General features: G+C 35.2%; 2 protein-coding genes across 4 annotated transcripts; both read right to left on the bottom strand.

The window, feature by feature from the left end:
- Positions 1–163: 163 nt before the first annotated feature.
- On the bottom strand, positions 164–9163 carry LOC110833776 (sodium/bile acid cotransporter 7). Of its 2 annotated transcripts, none has more exons than XM_022072254.2 (7): positions 8942–9163; positions 7405–7624; positions 7148–7328; positions 5901–6144; positions 4792–4917; positions 3345–3495; positions 164–3043 (listed from the first exon to the last, which is right to left on the bottom strand). In XM_022072254.2, exons 1-7 carry the CDS (start codon positions 9039–9041, stop codon positions 3025–3027), a joined length of 1041 nt encoding a protein of 346 aa, XP_021927946.2. In that variant the 5' UTR covers positions 9042–9163; the 3' UTR covers positions 164–3024. The 2 variants fall into 2 exon arrangements, with proteins under 2 accessions (XP_021927946.2, XP_021927947.2); XM_022072255.2 differs by having other exon boundaries at positions 7148–7298.
- A 2730-nt stretch (positions 9164–11893) lies between these two features.
- LOC110833779 (U11/U12 small nuclear ribonucleoprotein 35 kDa protein-like) lies at positions 11894–16816 on the bottom strand. Of its 2 annotated transcripts, XM_022072258.2 has the most exons (4): positions 16613–16816; positions 14411–14624; positions 13153–13287; positions 11894–12227 (listed from the first exon to the last, which is right to left on the bottom strand). In XM_022072258.2, exons 1-3 carry the CDS (start codon positions 16814–16816, stop codon positions 13187–13189), a joined length of 519 nt encoding a protein of 172 aa, XP_021927950.2. In that variant the 3' UTR covers positions 11894–12227; positions 13153–13186. The 2 variants fall into 2 exon arrangements, with proteins under 2 accessions (XP_021927950.2, XP_087214722.1); XM_087358596.1 differs by lacking the exon at positions 11894–12227 and having other exon boundaries at positions 12437–13287.
- Positions 16817–17860: the final 1044 nt, after the last annotated feature.

The following is a 17860-nucleotide window of genomic DNA, read 5'->3' as shown; positions in this document are numbered from 1 at the left end:
CTGAAATATTAGTTTCTACTAGCTTACATGCTCCAATATACCACACAACAGTCAACTCCATATTCACTGTGATGTGAACCTGATATCTCAGTTTTACAAACCTTGGCCTTGGTACTGCACAGAAACTTTTTCTATTTTTAAAAATAAAATTGTGTAAACAGTGGAAGTTTCTCAGTAGATCCTTTATAAGGCATAAATGTCATCTAAACAGTCACCCTTATTGAGAAGTACTGGACAACTTTACAAATAAACCATATCATGGGCACACAACCTTATTATTCTCAAGCATTTTCGAAAGCTGGATAAAATTGAATGAAAAATTGTTTCCATTACAGATATTCATTAATATTCAACCTTATAACTTAAGTTCACAACTTATACTTGAGAGTCACATAAAACATTACTTTTGAGTTACTTTAATTTATTTTAAATTATATGTAACATGTAGGATTTGAGGTTTATATGTAACATGCTAAAATTTCCAGATATCATTCACATATTTACTGAAGATAAAAAAATGTTAGTAAACCAAAGAATTTCTAACACTAAATGCAAGTACTATGCTTGAAGCATCTCCACGTAATCTTATGATGTTAAATAACTCTGCAACCTAAGAAATAAAGCTTTACAAAATTGAAAACTGTTATGAAGTATATGAAACCTCCATACTCTTGTCAGGCAGCTACAACAACACAAATCCAAAATAAACATCCAAGTTCACAGCATGACCATTACATTTCAATGACCCAAGCCAAAAATAACCATCACTGATGTGGTTCACTGCATGAATATTATGAATCTGAAATTTAGATATGTTCACATAATCAGTATTATGTCAGCAATAACCATATAACATATAAGAGAAAAGAATAATACATGGGTTCACTTTACTGAAATTTGTGATTGAAAATCACCTAACAGAATATTATTGCACAGATCACATGGTTTTTCAGTCATTTCAGTGCATGTATGTTATAGGAAACATAATGAAAAGTTAACAAAAAAATATGATTAACATTTTCACATCATAAAATTTGTTATCAACAAAACATGAGTTAAGCTAAAGATAGATTATGATAATAAAACAATTGAAGTAGTGTGAACAACCAAATTTCCCTGCCCACAAACTGATAACTTAAAATAGAAAGCACACAATGACTATACTAAACACATACCAAATTCAGCATACTTTGTTATGAGCAGTAACATGACTCACAAAAATAAATAAAATTAGTTTACTTTGCTTATATACACTTCATCATGAAGTATGGAGTAATCTTGGTGTTTGCAACAGTGAGTAAAAAGAATTTAACATCCAATAAAAAATCATTATGATACCTGCATAAGAAGTATCTAGTGTGGAAAATTATTCACAAAAATGGAAATACTTCCTCTTGCAAGTAAATACTTATCCTCATTATTAATCATTCACTGTGAGCACAGAATAATTTTTAAGAAATTCAGATGTATACAACATAAACAGAAAATATAAGAATGACTTCCATATGAGGACTGCTAATTTCACTAGTTATCAAAAACAAATATAGGCTACTATACGAGTACATGAATCAAGTTATTCAAAAATCCTCCCTCTACCATTAAAAGTGAAAACATGGTTCAAAATTATTTAAGTTATTACTGAAAGAATTGTCCCGCGCCATAGCCGCGCGGTCTGAGGCACCATGCTTCAGACCGGCGACACAGAATGCGCGCTGGTTTGAGTCTCAGGGGAGAAGAAATTTTCTCATGAGCTTTCGACCAGTGCCAACCCAGCATCGTGAGGAAATTGGGGAGCTACAATGAGTAGCGTAACCTGGTCAGGAAAGCTAGCAATGGCTGGGGGTTCGTCGTGCTGACCACACGTCACCCTATATCTGGTTGGATGATCGTTCACCTCTGCTTAGGCATGTGAACGTGAGGCCAGCAGTCAAGCTAGTCGGCTTTGGCTCTCTGGAGCTGTTATGCCACTGATTTATTTATTTTACTGAAAGAATTAGTTACCTCACCCCTATTATGTTGGCTGAAGTGGATAACCTGAACATTTGAACAGTAAACTGAAAAGTAATGCCAGTTTTTACCCACACACACACAAAGAGAGAGAGAGAGAGTTAAAGGTCAATTGTGGAGTAATTCTGTAAAGATAAACTGCTGAAGGACGTTTCCAACAGTTTCAATGCCTTGACACTGTTGGCACCTATGTCACAGACAGTGGCAACCACCTGCCATCCACCATTCTGACAGGTGTCAAAAATCGCACTCAAAAAATGCTGTCATCTCTGCTTTAGGGATTCCATATGCAAGTAATAAGCAACTGGTTGCTTCCACTTTCTACACAGGCTATGGGCCATGAAAATTAAATTATGATTTGCAATGTTGTCTTCCAAGATCCTTAAAACCCTTAATACAAATGCCTGGTTAAAACACAAGTCTACTAAGACGGACATTTCATCAAACATGAGACAACAGTACCTAACACAGGAGCATTAATGCCTCTCAGTTAAACCTCAGAATGAATTCTCGTCTTACCTTTATTGCATTTACATGATATTATGCTGAATTAACAAAAATAGTTACCTAATTATGTTACAGAGAAAAAACAACCAGAAAATGCATTAAGTAGAAAAAAGGCTATATTAAAGTTCCTAGATATATGTGTGATGGTTAAAATATTAACACATGCCCTGTCAATAGTAGAATCTTGGCATATTGTAGTACTGCAGGATACATGCATGTAGTATGTATATATACATACATGCATGCCTATGTTTATATAAGTACTCCAGTATAGTGAGAATAGGAACCCACCTAACAAAAAAAATTTAATCTTATATTTGAACAAATACAGGATGTACCTACCATATGAAACAGTCTCATACTAACAAAACAGATGTATCCCTGATCCTCCACTTCTACTTACACTCTGAACAGATTGGTTTATAGCCATGTCATTTTACTTCAAGAAGAAGATTGGCTCCTCAAGAGAAGTATTATCTGGAAGTATAAGTAGCTAGCCATGATGCAGTCTTAAGCTTCTAGTCTTGTCCTACAAAACAGAAAAGTACTGTGTACAAATTTTGAACTACAAAGATTGGTACATTGCAATTTTGAAATAACGAAGTCTTCATTTGTGATCCAATACTATTATTCACTATGAACTGCATTTCATTCCACGTGGATACAAAGAGCAGGTTGCAGGTTTTAATTTTACAACTTTCCACCACATTAAAAATATCTACCCCATGTCCTCAATACTCCACATTTTATGCTGCATAATTCAGAAGTGACAAACATCTTTCAATATGAAAGGGCAGACACAGACTTTCTGAAGATTAGATTCTACTCACCTAGATTGCCGTCTAGATCTCATCCAGTCTTGAAGATGTGCTACTAGCAGTCCTCCCATTATGATCTGGGTAGGGTGATACACTAGTAAAGGTAGAGATATAGTGGACAAGTGAGCATATCCACCATATAATATGCGTAACATAGGCATGCCTGTAACAACAGGTAATTATCAATTAACGTGCCTAATACCTAGCTAACTAAACAACAGACTCTCCAACAAATTAACAAACTTCCTAGTACAGTGAACTTCCTGAACCGCCACTAGATATTGAACAATTTCAATAAATTCTGCCGTTATGAAATCTGAAGGTTCAAAACTACAAAAGCCAGTCATTTGGCCCAACTTAAAGCCAGTTCATATCCTCATAATATACTGACCTAAAATCTGTGCATTTACTGAGCTGTTGGTACGTAGTTAACATTTCTGTTAATTTCCCTTTGTCATGGGACATGAAATTTCATCACCGTTAGTATAAAGAACAACCATACCACCTGTTCCAATGTTGTCCACACCCTTATAAGACACTTCCTATGATTCACTTTATCATCATTCTTGCTTTCACAGCTTGATTATGAAATATCAATTTTAAAAGTTCAAGTAACCACAGATATTTCACATTCCAAGTTTGGGGTGTAGCATACAGTGCACAATGCAACCAGCTCATAAATATTAACTAAGAGCTTAAATCAGAGTACAAAAATTTCAAGCCCACGTCACAAATTTCACATATTATATGAGAATTATTTATTTTAATCCGTCTTATCACAATATTTAAAATTTCTTATAATTAAGATAATAAAATATCATTGATGTTCCATATCGATTGATCAATTTACATTTTGGAACATTTACACAACATGTTTCAGTTTTTATAAAACCATCATCAGGTGTAAAATATCTAAAAACTTAAAACTCAAATATGATTCCATTTGGTGATGTTTTCATTACGTTTGTTTTTCCATTTTTGGGCGAAGGTGTTGTTTTTTCTTAAATTTTATTGGATGTACATATCGGTCAAAGATGTAGGAGTCAGTACTGACCCACACCTAATCGAAGACACTAGTACTTCTGGACATATCAGAACAATCACTCCTACATCTTTGACCGATATGTACATCTAATAAAATTTAAGAAAAAACAACACCTTCGCCCAAAAATGGAAAAACAAACGTAATGAAAACATCACCAAATGGAATCATATTTGAGTTTTTAGTTTTTAGATATTTTACACCTGATGATGGTTTTATAAAAACTGAAACATGTTGTGTAAATGTTCCGAAATGTAAATCGATCAATCGATATGGAACATCAATGATATTTTATTATCTTAATTATAAGAAATTTTAAATATTGTGATAAGACGGATTAAAATAAATAATTGTTATAATATTCACAATATGACGCAAATACACTATCTTATATTATATGAGACTGCTATTACTTGCCAAGTGTTAGAGATTTATGAGTGCAGCAAAACATTATGGCGATGACATCCTCCGGACAAAACAATCCGGTCATCTTGGAAGAAATCCAGAACACCAGCCATGTGATGAACACAAGGATCAAAACCACTGAAACATATTATTGCTCAGGGAGACAGAACCGCACAGAACTAAAACTTATAACATTATGTATGTTTGTGGATGCTTATTTTAACTTAAAGCCTGGCTATAAGACTTGACAATGTATTAATGCAAATCCTACAAAATGTTAGCATCTGTTAACATGTTAAAAGAATATTTCTCGAAATATGCGCACACTTTACTTATCTGCACATAATTCACACATTTATATTTCGTGTGAGATATTAAGCTAAACCCCACAGTACATATTGCTGAAGTTATCAGAGGAAAGATATATCAAACATGTGTTTATGAATTACCCTTACACGTGGACTGTTATAACTCAAGACAGTAACACAAGTTTTAAAACATTATATTGACTTCCTTATATTCAATTAAATTCCAGATAAAGAATCACACATATCTTCCACTAAACTTCCCCAGTATAAATTAGCCTTTATCATAAAGGAAAGCAATGTAGTCCTATTAAAAATTAACAAATGAGAACAAATACTAAAATTTTTGATGTAACAAAGCCACTAATTCTTGAAAAGTTAAAACATTCTAAACCAGTTGAATATACTGCAAGTGTTTTGACAGAATTTAAAAACAGTATATGTGGTACAATTTAACAGTAATACAGATTTAAATACGAGCTGACATAGATCAGTCAGTACAGTGACTGGCTACAGACTGGATGAGAAGGGTTCAATCCCTGAAGCGGGCAGAGGATTTTTCCTCTAGCCTCTGCGTCCAGACTGGTTCTGGAGCCCTCCCAGCCTCCTATCCAATAGGTAACAAAGTCCTTTCCCAGGGGTAAAGCATGGCCCCAAGCGCCTACATGGCGTGTAGCGGGACAGCTTTACTTTACTATTACAGATTTAAATATGCACAAACAGCATATTACATATTCTATATGAAGTGACACTTTAAGCATTGCAACTTAAAAAGTATGTAATGTACAATGATGATAGCAAAAAATTGTAACTCACCAAGCAAAACTGTAATCAAAATATCATGTGCATTCATTTGCATATCTTGGTTTTGGAATGCTTGGCAGAAGGTTATGAAGATTATGAAGAGAAGGGCAATTTGTCCAAGTATGCCGATAGGATAACTTGATGCTTTAAAGTCGGTGGCAAAACAGATCAGTTGTCCTACTGCAAGAGGTACCATAACTGTGACTGCAAGTTGAAATATGGTGCTCAATACAGGGACAAGAGTTGTTGCCCTCAGCTGCAAAACAGTCCTCAAATCATGAACATCCAATATATAAAACAGATAATATATTACCCTGTAACATCACACAATTGGGAAAACATTATGTTACACAGCAGTTACAATTTAAGCCTCTTTTAATTATCTACTTGGATGTACATGCTCTCTCTTCAGTCTGCACATTCACTCACTGATGCTTGATTTTAGGAAAGTGATGTACTATCTTTGGTTAATTGGTGAAATAGATTTTAAATGGAATACTCTCTGGATTAGACAGTTATGAAATAAATAAAACAAAATTAGACATTTTCCACCATCATGGTTTCTTTATTCACAGTCCAAAGAAAGAAATTACCACCCTCTCACACCACACCCCTTTGATCAGGTTCCCACTCTCAGGTATGCCTGACAATGATAACAGACCAAGTTCCTTAAATTTTGGTTTTTAAAAAACCACGATAATGGGTAAAGTAAAGTAAAGTTTGTCCCACTATATGCCATGTAGGCGTTTGGGGTGAGTGGAGGTATAGCTCCTCTCTTCCTTGACCTCGGCACTAGATGGAGGTGAGTGGTCAGCATCACGCCCCGGCCGGCTTTACCCCCGGGAAAGGACCCCGGTACCCATCGTAGAGGAGGCTGGGTTGGCCCCAGAGCCGGTCTGGACGCAGAGGCTAGAGGAAAAATCCTCTGCCCCCGTCGGGGATCGAACCCCAGTCGTCCAGCCCGTAGCTAGTCACTATACTGACTGAGCTATCCCGGCTCATAAGATAATGGGTATGTCCAAAAAATTAAAACTTATTGCAATACACATTCAGAAGAAATATTTATAAATACGCTGTTGCTGCTGGAAAGCATGTGCAATTCTTAATTTTAAATCCTGCGACAAAGTGTGATTATGATGTGCTATGGACAAATTTGGCTATGTTTATCAAGACTGAAAAACTGTGAAAAAAACTCACTCATCAGAGTATGACAAATGGAAATAAACATATGATCAAAAATGTTGATAAAAGACACTTACAAAAAACAGAAGAGTGAAAGGAGTAAGTACGATTCCAATAAGGCACCCCAACACAGAGTTAAAAATTGCAGCTGCCTCATTTCCACCAACATCTCTTGTAAGGATGACAGCAGATGACACAGGTGGTGGCATGCAACCAACAGTAACTAATCTGTCAGAATCAAAAAGAAAGATCCAGTGGCTGATGGCATGAAACATATACAGAGGCCAAGTTACAATAATCTTCAAATCCTATTCAACTTGTTTCTGAAACTCACCCTTTTAAAATCCATTCATTCACACCAATCATCCAAAGAAATATTGTCAGTATCTTCACAAATATAGGGGTGAATACTTGTGAAAATAACTGGATAAAAATATGTATTTTAACATTTGTGACAGCACTCAAAAGTTCTTCCAGCTTTATTGACAGTCCACTGACAAGGAAGATGAGTGAGACAGCGCCATACTTAACAGTAACTTCTGGATTCAGTGGACCTGAAATTTGGAAAAAAGTTGAACTTAGATTAAAGGCAATGACATGGGGAAAATTTCAAGAACATATCCTCAGATTATTTAATGGGATTATCAACTGAAGATTATATGATCCCCCCCTCCAATCTTCAACTATTAGATCAGCCTCAAAAATAGCTGGAGGAGGCAAACACAGTATCACATATTTCAAACAAGATACTGAAGTAAGATTTTAAAACTTAATTAACTTCTCTGAATAGATTTCAGGTCCTCACAGTAGGAAGTACAAACAGGGCTATCTTGTGTTGTTGCACCATGCAGCCCAGTAAAAGTTTACAAACGTTCCTCAGGCTCTTGCTACCTCTACTCATCACCCTGTCAACTGTAGCTGCTCTCTGATGAGGTGAAGAGTGGTGTCATCAAATGCTTTCTGGAGTAAGAACTTCTGTTAGGTTGTTTTGAGTACCCCATGATTCATAAGGACACTTCATCACTTTCGGTTGCAGACAGAGATGGGAAGCCAGTTTCCCCTTTTCTGCTTATGGTTGTACACTCCTTGCACATAGCATAAATTCCTGCCTCTTTCTCATATCATGTTGAACAAATATAAGCAATATTATTTTATATATTATCCCTTTGACATATCATGTATCAGTATTTTACTTACAGCATAAATAAGAATGGAATTAAATAAAAATAAGATATGGAAATATGATTTATGACTGTTATAAAGCAGTCTTTGCCTATTTTACAGTACTATCCTGTATCTTACCTTGTTAGGTAAAAATGTGCACAGAGATAGTTCCATTTTTCAAGACCCAAACCCTATATGGAAAATATTAACCCATGACCCACCAGGTTTGACCATCAGGAAAGATGCTGGATGAGACAATTATTGTTGGGGTGGAAAATAAAAAATCACCAAATACCGCATAGAATCAATGCCTGACTATTTAAGTGTAGCCAGATATATATGGCTATGTTTCCAACGTAAAAATAACAGCAATACAAAAAGATTTCCCCACATAAAACACAACACAATTATATAGTGAATTCAACTACGTTTGAAGCCTTAACACGTATCTACCACATACTACGTTTCATGGATTGCATTTACATAAGAAAATCAATGAAAATTACAGCAATTTTGAAGAATTCCATTCATATACACAATGTCACATAATTAAAAATACGACAAAGTAATAAACTAAACACGTTACTGCTTGAAAAATATACCCTCGCCATCCATGTATGTAGTCTGATAAATAGCATGCCAAAATTCTCTCCTGTATACGAGCTTCCAATCGCCCGTTTATCAATAATAAAATAAATTTATCTTGCCTTCCATTGCTCCTAATTCTGGGAAAATTTCAGCAAGAAATATAGCAATCATTGTTCCAGCGAAAAACCAATGTCTTTTCATCAATTTCAAAATATCCATACTACGATAAGTAGTATGTCTTAAAATGTTGAAATCTGTCGTGCCTATAATATAAAACAGCTTAACTGCTACATAACTGAAGATTAAAATTCAACTTATGTCATAACTTTAGGCAATTTAAATCTTACACCAATAATTCAACCTTGATGTGGATTCCAACCATTTCAAGTTGCGTATTCTGTGTTACCATCCACAGATTATGCAAAACAAGGCAGACAGGCAAGGAGCAGCAGATCGTGACCATTCATATAATAAAATAAATTTCCCTCCGCAATGAGAAACACAAGAAATACGGAAAAAATAAAACAACATAAAACCTTAAGTAATGATAAAATCTACCGCATAGGACAAGTACGGTGAGAACGTTGTGGTTATTGATATTAACGAAGCACAATGTGTATAGTTACGAAATGTCTTACCCCTTTTTCGTAACATCATTTCCTTTTCGAGGTTATTTAATCAAGATATTGGTGTTCAGCTGGGATACTGATTATTTGATTCTGTATTTCCTCAAAGGAATAAAATTTAATCTCCTGTTCCACTTAAAATATGCATGGGATTACAAGAGTATTTTAATTTTTTTATTGGGAAGTAACATAACAAAAAGGTGTATTACCCCGAGAAACTGAAGAAGATACTGTAGTATATTGCTCTTCCCAGACAGGTGATATGTTCGATACTCTTCTTGTACATACACTTCAATCAAATCAATCTAAAAAATGCTGCATGGTTTGAAGCTTCCATAGTGACTAAACTCAATAAAACCTTCTTAAGCAATTAGCTACATGAAATATTTACACAAAGATACCAACATTTCAGGAGCCATCCATTCATCAATATGTTACCCCATTTCAGTCTGAGTTTCTTTCCACAAAGATTCTGCAACATTTGCATTAAATCAAAAGTCTTGCACACCACAACGTATTTTCCTAGTATTTAAGGGTCTGCAAAAAGATTCTCTACTTAGAAGTCAAAATATCTTATGTAAGGTATTTAAGCCTGCATTGAAAGATTACCTCTTCACTCACTCTTTCTATTCTGTAGATGATTTTATATCTGCTGAAATTTTTAAGCTTTACATATATCTATAATCTATATATAAAGTAAGTTTTGTATTTCTTTTTAAAATACTGAAGTTTATGTATATTAATTAGTAAAATTATTTTTCATACTTGTATTGCAGAATCTAAAGTTTATGTACATTGATATGTGAAATATGTCCTTGTACTTGTGTCACAAGTTCTGGTTTATGTATATTGTATGAATTGACATGTTCTACATCCTTTGGTTTAGTCCTAAGAAGGATCTATAGAATGTAAATAAACTCTGATCTGCTCTGCTCTGTTACCTATAGAGAATTTATCAATCCAGTAAGACAACTTAAATATTTTTCAAAATTTGCACTTCCATTTCCATTTGTTGCAAGAAGCAGATGTGACATGTTTTCAGGTTAAAACATTCAGAGAAAATATTAAATTAGCCCTGGAATGCCAACACAGAATTGAACAGGTAGGGAAAGACAGCATTTTTTCCTTGCAATTGCACATTCAGGTTGGTTAAATGTCTTAAGATACCAGCGAGAAAAAGTAGATTCAAAAGTCGTCTTCTTTCAAAGTCTGCAATTTTGTGGCAGTTCATCTTTTTCTTCTAAACACTTCAAAATACAATTTTTCAGGTTCCAGAGTGAATTGAGTGCTTTTCCTTTTGACAACCAACAGACAATACAATGAAGGGATAATTCATTACCTTTTTACAAATCAGTTTTTTCAAGAAACATATTATGAAAACTGTGGTGGTACAGTGCAGAAGCCTGGATTTTAAGCAGCATACTGCTGGATAGAAATGTTTAAATAACATGACTTAACTACTTACTGTATTATTCTGAATTATCTCAGGTTGACAAATTTGCTCAATAATAATATTGAGTTAGCTCATAGCAGTCAGAATTCTGAATCTATGAATTATCCCAATTTCTTTCATTCCCAGCAATAATTTGGGCTTCTTACTAGTTTGCTGACAGGTAATACCTCTGGAGGACTCCTATATTTCTTTGTTTTTATTCATCTCTTATGTGTTATACTTTCATTTGGCAAGTTTTTGCAAGTAGTTGTAATCACAAATGTGATGTAAAGTTTGTCCCACTATTCGCCTTGTAGGCGTTTGGGGTGAGTGGAGGTATAGCTCCTCTCTTCCTTGACCTCGGCACTAGATGGGGGTGAGTGGTCAGCATCACGCCCCGGCCGGCTTTACCCCCGGGAAAGGACCCCGGTACCCATTGTAGAGGAGGCTGGGTGGGCCCCAGAGCCGGTCTGGACTCAGAGGCTAGAGAAAAAATCCTCTGCCCCCGTCGGGGATCGAACCCCGGTCATCCAGCCCGTAGCTAGTCACTATACTGACTGAGCTATCCCAGCTCAATCACAAATGTGATACAGGTTTTAAAGTATTGGATTGTTATGATTTTCATGTTATTATGTGGTTATGAAACACGAAAATGCCTCAGAGACTATGAGATTTTGTTGGCGAGCTCAGCAGTGATACTTCTATGTCAGAAGCAGAAATTACAGTTTCAGGTTTAGACAATTCTGTGCATGTACAAGTTCAACAGTGAGTGAAAATTAAGTCTATTACACAGCACAAAATATCTAAGTGGAGTCTGTAAGGAAAATTCATAACTGTCAATATACTACACAAAATGGTCTAAACTTTGGTAGTGACATTTTCTTTAAACCAAATGTAATAATTACATCATCATAACTCATGTAAGCAGGTTGTACATCATGAAGGTGAGGTTGGCACTGAAGGGGAAGGACTTCAAATGTTCCTCACAGTCAAGAAACAATAAAGATCACCAATTTAACAAATCTGCCAACATTCTTATTATGGAATTCTTAGCACTAATATTCTTTAATGGACTGACCATGTTCCTCTGTGGATACATACAGTCCTTGGGTCAATGTCTTACATGCATTTTAAGATTACAAACATAAATTTGCAAGCAAATTTCTGCAGCTATGTCTGTAGTACTGCAGTACAGTTATGACCTTAACTGCATTTTCCAACTTAATTTCCTCTGTCTAAGGCAGTTTCAAAAATGTTCATCTTCATCATGAATAATATATCACATTTCTGCTTTACAGAAAAATCATATCATAGACTTTTCTTACTGTTAGCCATTATTCTTCTTTCCTAGGATAGAAAATATACAATAAGTAACTGCATACTGCACAAAATGTAGATACAAATTTAACAGAATTTCTTACTTTAAAATTATCGTAATATAACTTTCTTAAAATAACATAAAAAAGTAAACATGATGACTTCGATTTTTCTATCATTCTGTAGTGCAGGCGAGCAGAGGAACACATGGTAGTATTACATTAATGAATACGGTGTCATAAAAATTGTAACAGTTGGGAGTTTATTATCAGTAGTCAGTGATGATCCCTAGCAGGAAATTCTATAAGCAGATGTAAACAAGATTATATACACAATTGAGAAGCACAGTGTTTTGCGTGAAAAGGTTTTATCAGACCGACAATGTTGTTATGGTGCATGCAAAGTTTCAAGTGAAATCTGAGGGCAGAGAAGGTCCAAGATGATAAAAAATTGTAATGTTTAAGAAAAGGTTTGAAGAGACTGGTTATAACAGACAATAAAATGGTGTATTTGGCAGAAAGAAGTCTGAAAATGACCGGACATTTCCTTGCAAAATTCAAATGTAATAATCCCTGACTGATATTGACAAAGACTGGTGAATCACTTTTTGTGGACAAGTTCATCAGTATCTGGAAGACAATCCAACAGTTATTCAGACATTTGTTTCACTGATGAAGCACACTTACACTTGAATGGGTATGTTTATAAACAAAATATACATGTGTGAGGCACTGAGAAGTTCCACAGCCATGCAAACACCTTTGCATCCTCAAAAAATGCACAGTATGGAGCTCTATTTCATCTGCTGGAATTGCTGCACCAGTCGTACGACAAACATACAACACAGTTAATGCTGAACACTACGTGAAACTCTTTAAGGATTGTATATAAAACAGCTAAACATTGTAAATAAGATTGTTCTCCTCCCCACTCTTTTACTCATGGTCATACATACTTCATTTAATTCTTTCTCTTCATGGTCATGCATATTATTTCTTTTTCACAGGCACAGGAAGAGGCTTTCTGAAAGGCCGATCTCTTCCACCAAAACGTAACTGGCCCGATTCTTTCTTACCGCCAAATCCGCCTCCTAAAACAGGAAGTCATTTTAAAATAATGCGTTAAGTTGGCCTAAGATAACACTTTCTTGTAGCCTGAATTTGTTTCGCAAACTGCACTTTATAATAACATCATAAATTATAGGTGTTGATACATAACTTAACCTAAAATGTATAGAAGGAAGGATGGCAGTTATGGATTATTCAGTAACCATTAGCGCACTAAACATTCCGACACTAAAAGGACCACACCATAAAGACGTAGAGGGAACAAGGAAATAAGGCTTAATGTATTTTAGACTTTGGCATGTTTCAGGTGATTTGTCTCTGAGAATGCAGCACAACTTAGTATACAAGCAAAAACAAGCGATGAGTCTTCTGGGTTGTAGTGCTGTAGTCTGTTAGAAGTCAAATCCTACAACCAATGTGATCTTTGCTAATTTTCAAGTCTTTTGTGAAATGTACATATGGAATTTACAAAGCAGAATCCAAGCGGCCAATAAAGCATATTTATCGATATTACCACTTATAAAATTCCATGGAATAAATAAGAAAGTAAAAATCACATTATATAAAACACTCATCTGTAGCATAATATCATACGGGAGTGAAACATGGGTACTCGACCAGAATGCAGCACATAAAGTGGATCTGTTTGAACGGAAAATCCTGAGGAAAATTTTCGGCCCAACACAAGAAGCAGGTGAATGGAGGATAAAAACTAATCAGGAAATCTATAAATTATATAAAGACATATCATTGTCACAATTTATAAAGATCAAGAGACTACAATGGGCAGGTCACCTGATTCGGATGGACGACATCCGAATTCAAAAGATGATATTCAAAGGAAGTGTTGGAGGAAGAAGACCAGTTGGAAGACCCAGGAACAGATGGGAGGATGCAGTTCAAACGGACGGATTAGAAATTGGAAGAAGGCAGCAGAGGATAGGACCGAATGGAAGAGGAGAATTGAGGAGGTTTATGACACTCTGTATAAAAAGCAGGAGATATACTAGTGCACCACCATGTTCAATTACATTCTAATGATCACCATGTCAAAGATGGAAAAGCTAGTGCCTGGATGTTCAAGCATTAGAAATCTGCACTGTTATAAAACTAGAGCAAATTATAAAAGATAAAAATATCAAATACCCAATCGTCGAGGTTTCCATCCAGGCAGTTTTCTTCCACACTCAAAATCAACAAAGATTCTTCTTCCATCAATTATCAAATTGTTTGCATAATGGTAAGCTTGATTTGCTGCTTCTTTCTTTTCATATTCAATGAAAGCATAACCTTTAGATGATCCTGTCACTATGTCTCTAATAAGACGGAACCTTCGAATGGGGCCATACTTGGAAAATTCCTGCAAGTAATTAAGAATTAAAAACAATGAGTATTGTAATTTCTCTGAAATGGTCTGCAAAATCAGCCAAAGGTATATGAAAGTAAACAACTTTTTACACAATAATATGTAAGTAGATTATAAGGTTGAGAAAGCGAGAAAAACATATAGCAGGAACCCACAAGGACCTTTTGTTTGTGATTATTTGTTTAAACAAAGTTTCTTTACTTATGATATGTTAGCAGCAGAGCATCAAATTTAAAATTACAAAACATGAGTAGTGAATTAGTAAAGGCATTAGAAAAAGTAGCTGTGACCTACTTTAAAGAACCATATTGACATATGCCAAGGAGAGAGTGAGGGAAACTATAAAACACGTCAGTCAGAATAATCATTCTCTTGGGCACTGCAATGATGACTGAATTAAAACATTAAAATTTTTCTTTAGTCTTGAAGCCCTTAGTGGTTATACTTAATGACTAACAAAAAGATTCAATGTACCATCAACAACTTCAACAGCAAACATAAGTTCAAAATGTAGAAAAAATCTGCCTCGAGGGGGGGGGGGGGGACTGCCATGCACAAAAACGTGATCCAGCCAGTTTTCTTGAAAGAGTCTGAATTCAAATCCATCCCTATTATCATGGGTCAGTTTCCAAACCTGATGCCACCAACCATTTTCCATAACACATATGACCACCAAGTAAAAACAGTGGTGTTCAAATTGTTTGCTACCCAATATGACCAGTTCTATGGTACACACACTTGGCTGAGCTGGAATTTTCAAAACAGCAAAAACTGACTGAATAAAAATAATTATACTCAAAAATATTAGGCACCATGACAAAGCTTCTAGGTGTCATGGCAACCAGTATCTTTTAAGCCTTGGCATAATGTGTAACTCAGTGCTCTATGGATAATCCAATTTTATTTTGAGAAAGACTATGCCTGTGAAGCTTATAGAACTGAGCACAGTAAATCAACTGGCTGATTTACTAGAGCAACTGTGACTACAGAGTAAAGATGTTTAGTCAATAAATAAAAATATAACATACAGAGTATTACATAGAAGATGAAATGTGAATATAAGTTACTTCATTTACAGAATTAAATAATGTACCTACATTGAAAGATGCTGCTTAAAAGTCATTAAAAAATCTGTAGTTCAAAGCCAATTTGTTAATAACATACTCAGGTTTCAGGCAAAGCAATTCAACTACATATTGAATGTGTAAGACTTGAGGTTCTCACAGCAGTGAGTATGAAGATTTCCGTCTTCTGGGTTGTTGCGCTGTGTAGTCTGGTCGATGTTAACCAACGTTTCAGAGGTCATACTGCCTCCGTCATCAGGGCGATGAATCGCAACAACCCTGAAGACGGAAATCTTCATACATATTTAATCTTTTCAATCATATATTTTTTTAAATAAGTTTTTCATCCAAAATAAACACACATTATGTAGAAGTATGCCTGAGTTTTGCAACCAGGGAATCTTTACAACAGTTTCCAAAAGTGTGTATGTGTATCATCGGTGGTAGCAAAAGGATTTGAAGGGATATGTGACAGGGAAAACAAGCACTAAAAATTGTTCCAGAGTTCAGTATTTTGTCAGGTGAACTCTAATACAAAGAAAATTGAATAAATTCATTAATACTGATACAGATTGTAAGTTTCTGTACATTTGTTAGCTTACCTCATCGCATTCTTCTTTAGTACCTAAAGCTTAATCATTATGTGGTTGAACTGCTTATAAGTTAACTGATTCTGATAGAACTTGGAGAGGGGGTACACCAATAGATCGAGATCTCAGAAGTGGCATGTAAATGGTTAATGCTTGAAAATACTGCTTTACAAGTACGGAATTTTGTAAAAGTAGTTATGAAAGTTGACAGTGGACATGAGGCTAACAAACAACCCATCAACATTTATTCTATTTTTTCTATAAATCCTTACATATGACTATTAAAAATTTATAATATACAGAAAACAAGCAGCTATAATATATTTACTTCCACGACAGAATCTTCTTTTGTTTGTCTGTAAAGCCTGGCAACAAAAATTGTACGGTCTGATTTCCCTTTGACATTCTTATCTGGTTCATACTCTGAATCCAATGCTCGTATAATAGCTCTGTCATGTGGATCTGGATCTGTACCATCTATACTTCCTACTTTCAGTGGATCATAAACTTGGGCATACGGCATCCAATTCATTCTGAACAATTACTCTGTAAAGAAAAATAAAGATTATATGGAATGACTTAAAATTAAAAGTACTGGTATGAAAAAACTGTACCAAGGATATCTCTAGATGATCCATCATGGTTTACATGCCTGTGAAGTAGAAACTTAATGAACTTATACATAAATCTCATTTTAAAATAAAATGAATTCCTGTAAAATTAACAACCTTCCATTCACTAATCTGTCACCCCTTCAGTTGATCTTATATATTCAATAATGGTCAAAAAAGTAAAGCATACTCTCCCCACAAGCGCCTACATGGCATGTAGCAGGACAGCTTTACTTTTTTCTTATTAGAAACAAGTACTGTATTTGTGCCATGACATGTTATCCTTCCCTGGCAGAGGCCTGTGAAGATTCTATGCAATGTCAATAACTTCTTTTCTATTCCAATTGATCTTCTGTGAGGCTATTCTTAAGAATTCAAGAAACCAATCACTTTCTCAAAAATTTGTAAGATGTCAGTTAAGACAATGGATGGCTGACATATTTTTATGTACTAAAAATAATGACAGAAAAACAAAATAGTACCAATTCACTTATAGAGTGGAGAACGGCTTGTCTAAAGTACCACTTGGTACAAATAATACGAAAACATTGAATATCCAGAAACTCAAGACTACCAACATGATTACGAACGATAAACGAGACCAGGTTAACCAACTCAAGAATTTAATATCCACTCGTTCGTAGTAAAGCACGGAATTCCTGACCTATTTGCGGTTACTTCTATAACACTACTGTTCTTAAGCTATAACTTATATATTCTTAATATGACGCACAACTGTTTTCCAAGACAGGATAAGACAAGGCTGCCGTACGTACGTTAAGTCACGATAGGTCGCACTGCCGTTTATCGGGAAATGCATACTGATTAAGAAGATTTCTTCGGTCTTCTATGTTGTTGCGCTGTGTAGTCTGGTCGATGTTAACCAACGTTTCAGAGGTCATACTGCCTCCTTCATCAGGTCATGGTCATATTGGGTAATAAACCCAAATCGTAAAATAGCGATT

Source organism: Zootermopsis nevadensis, unplaced genomic scaffold (genome assembly GCF_977971745.1).
Source record: "Zootermopsis nevadensis isolate Lab colony 2312 unplaced genomic scaffold, Znev_1.0 Znev_ptg000030l, whole genome shotgun sequence".
Lineage (NCBI taxonomy): Eukaryota > Metazoa > Arthropoda > Insecta > Blattodea > Termopsidae > Zootermopsis > Zootermopsis nevadensis.
This window is presented reverse-complemented; position numbering and strand designations above follow the sequence as displayed.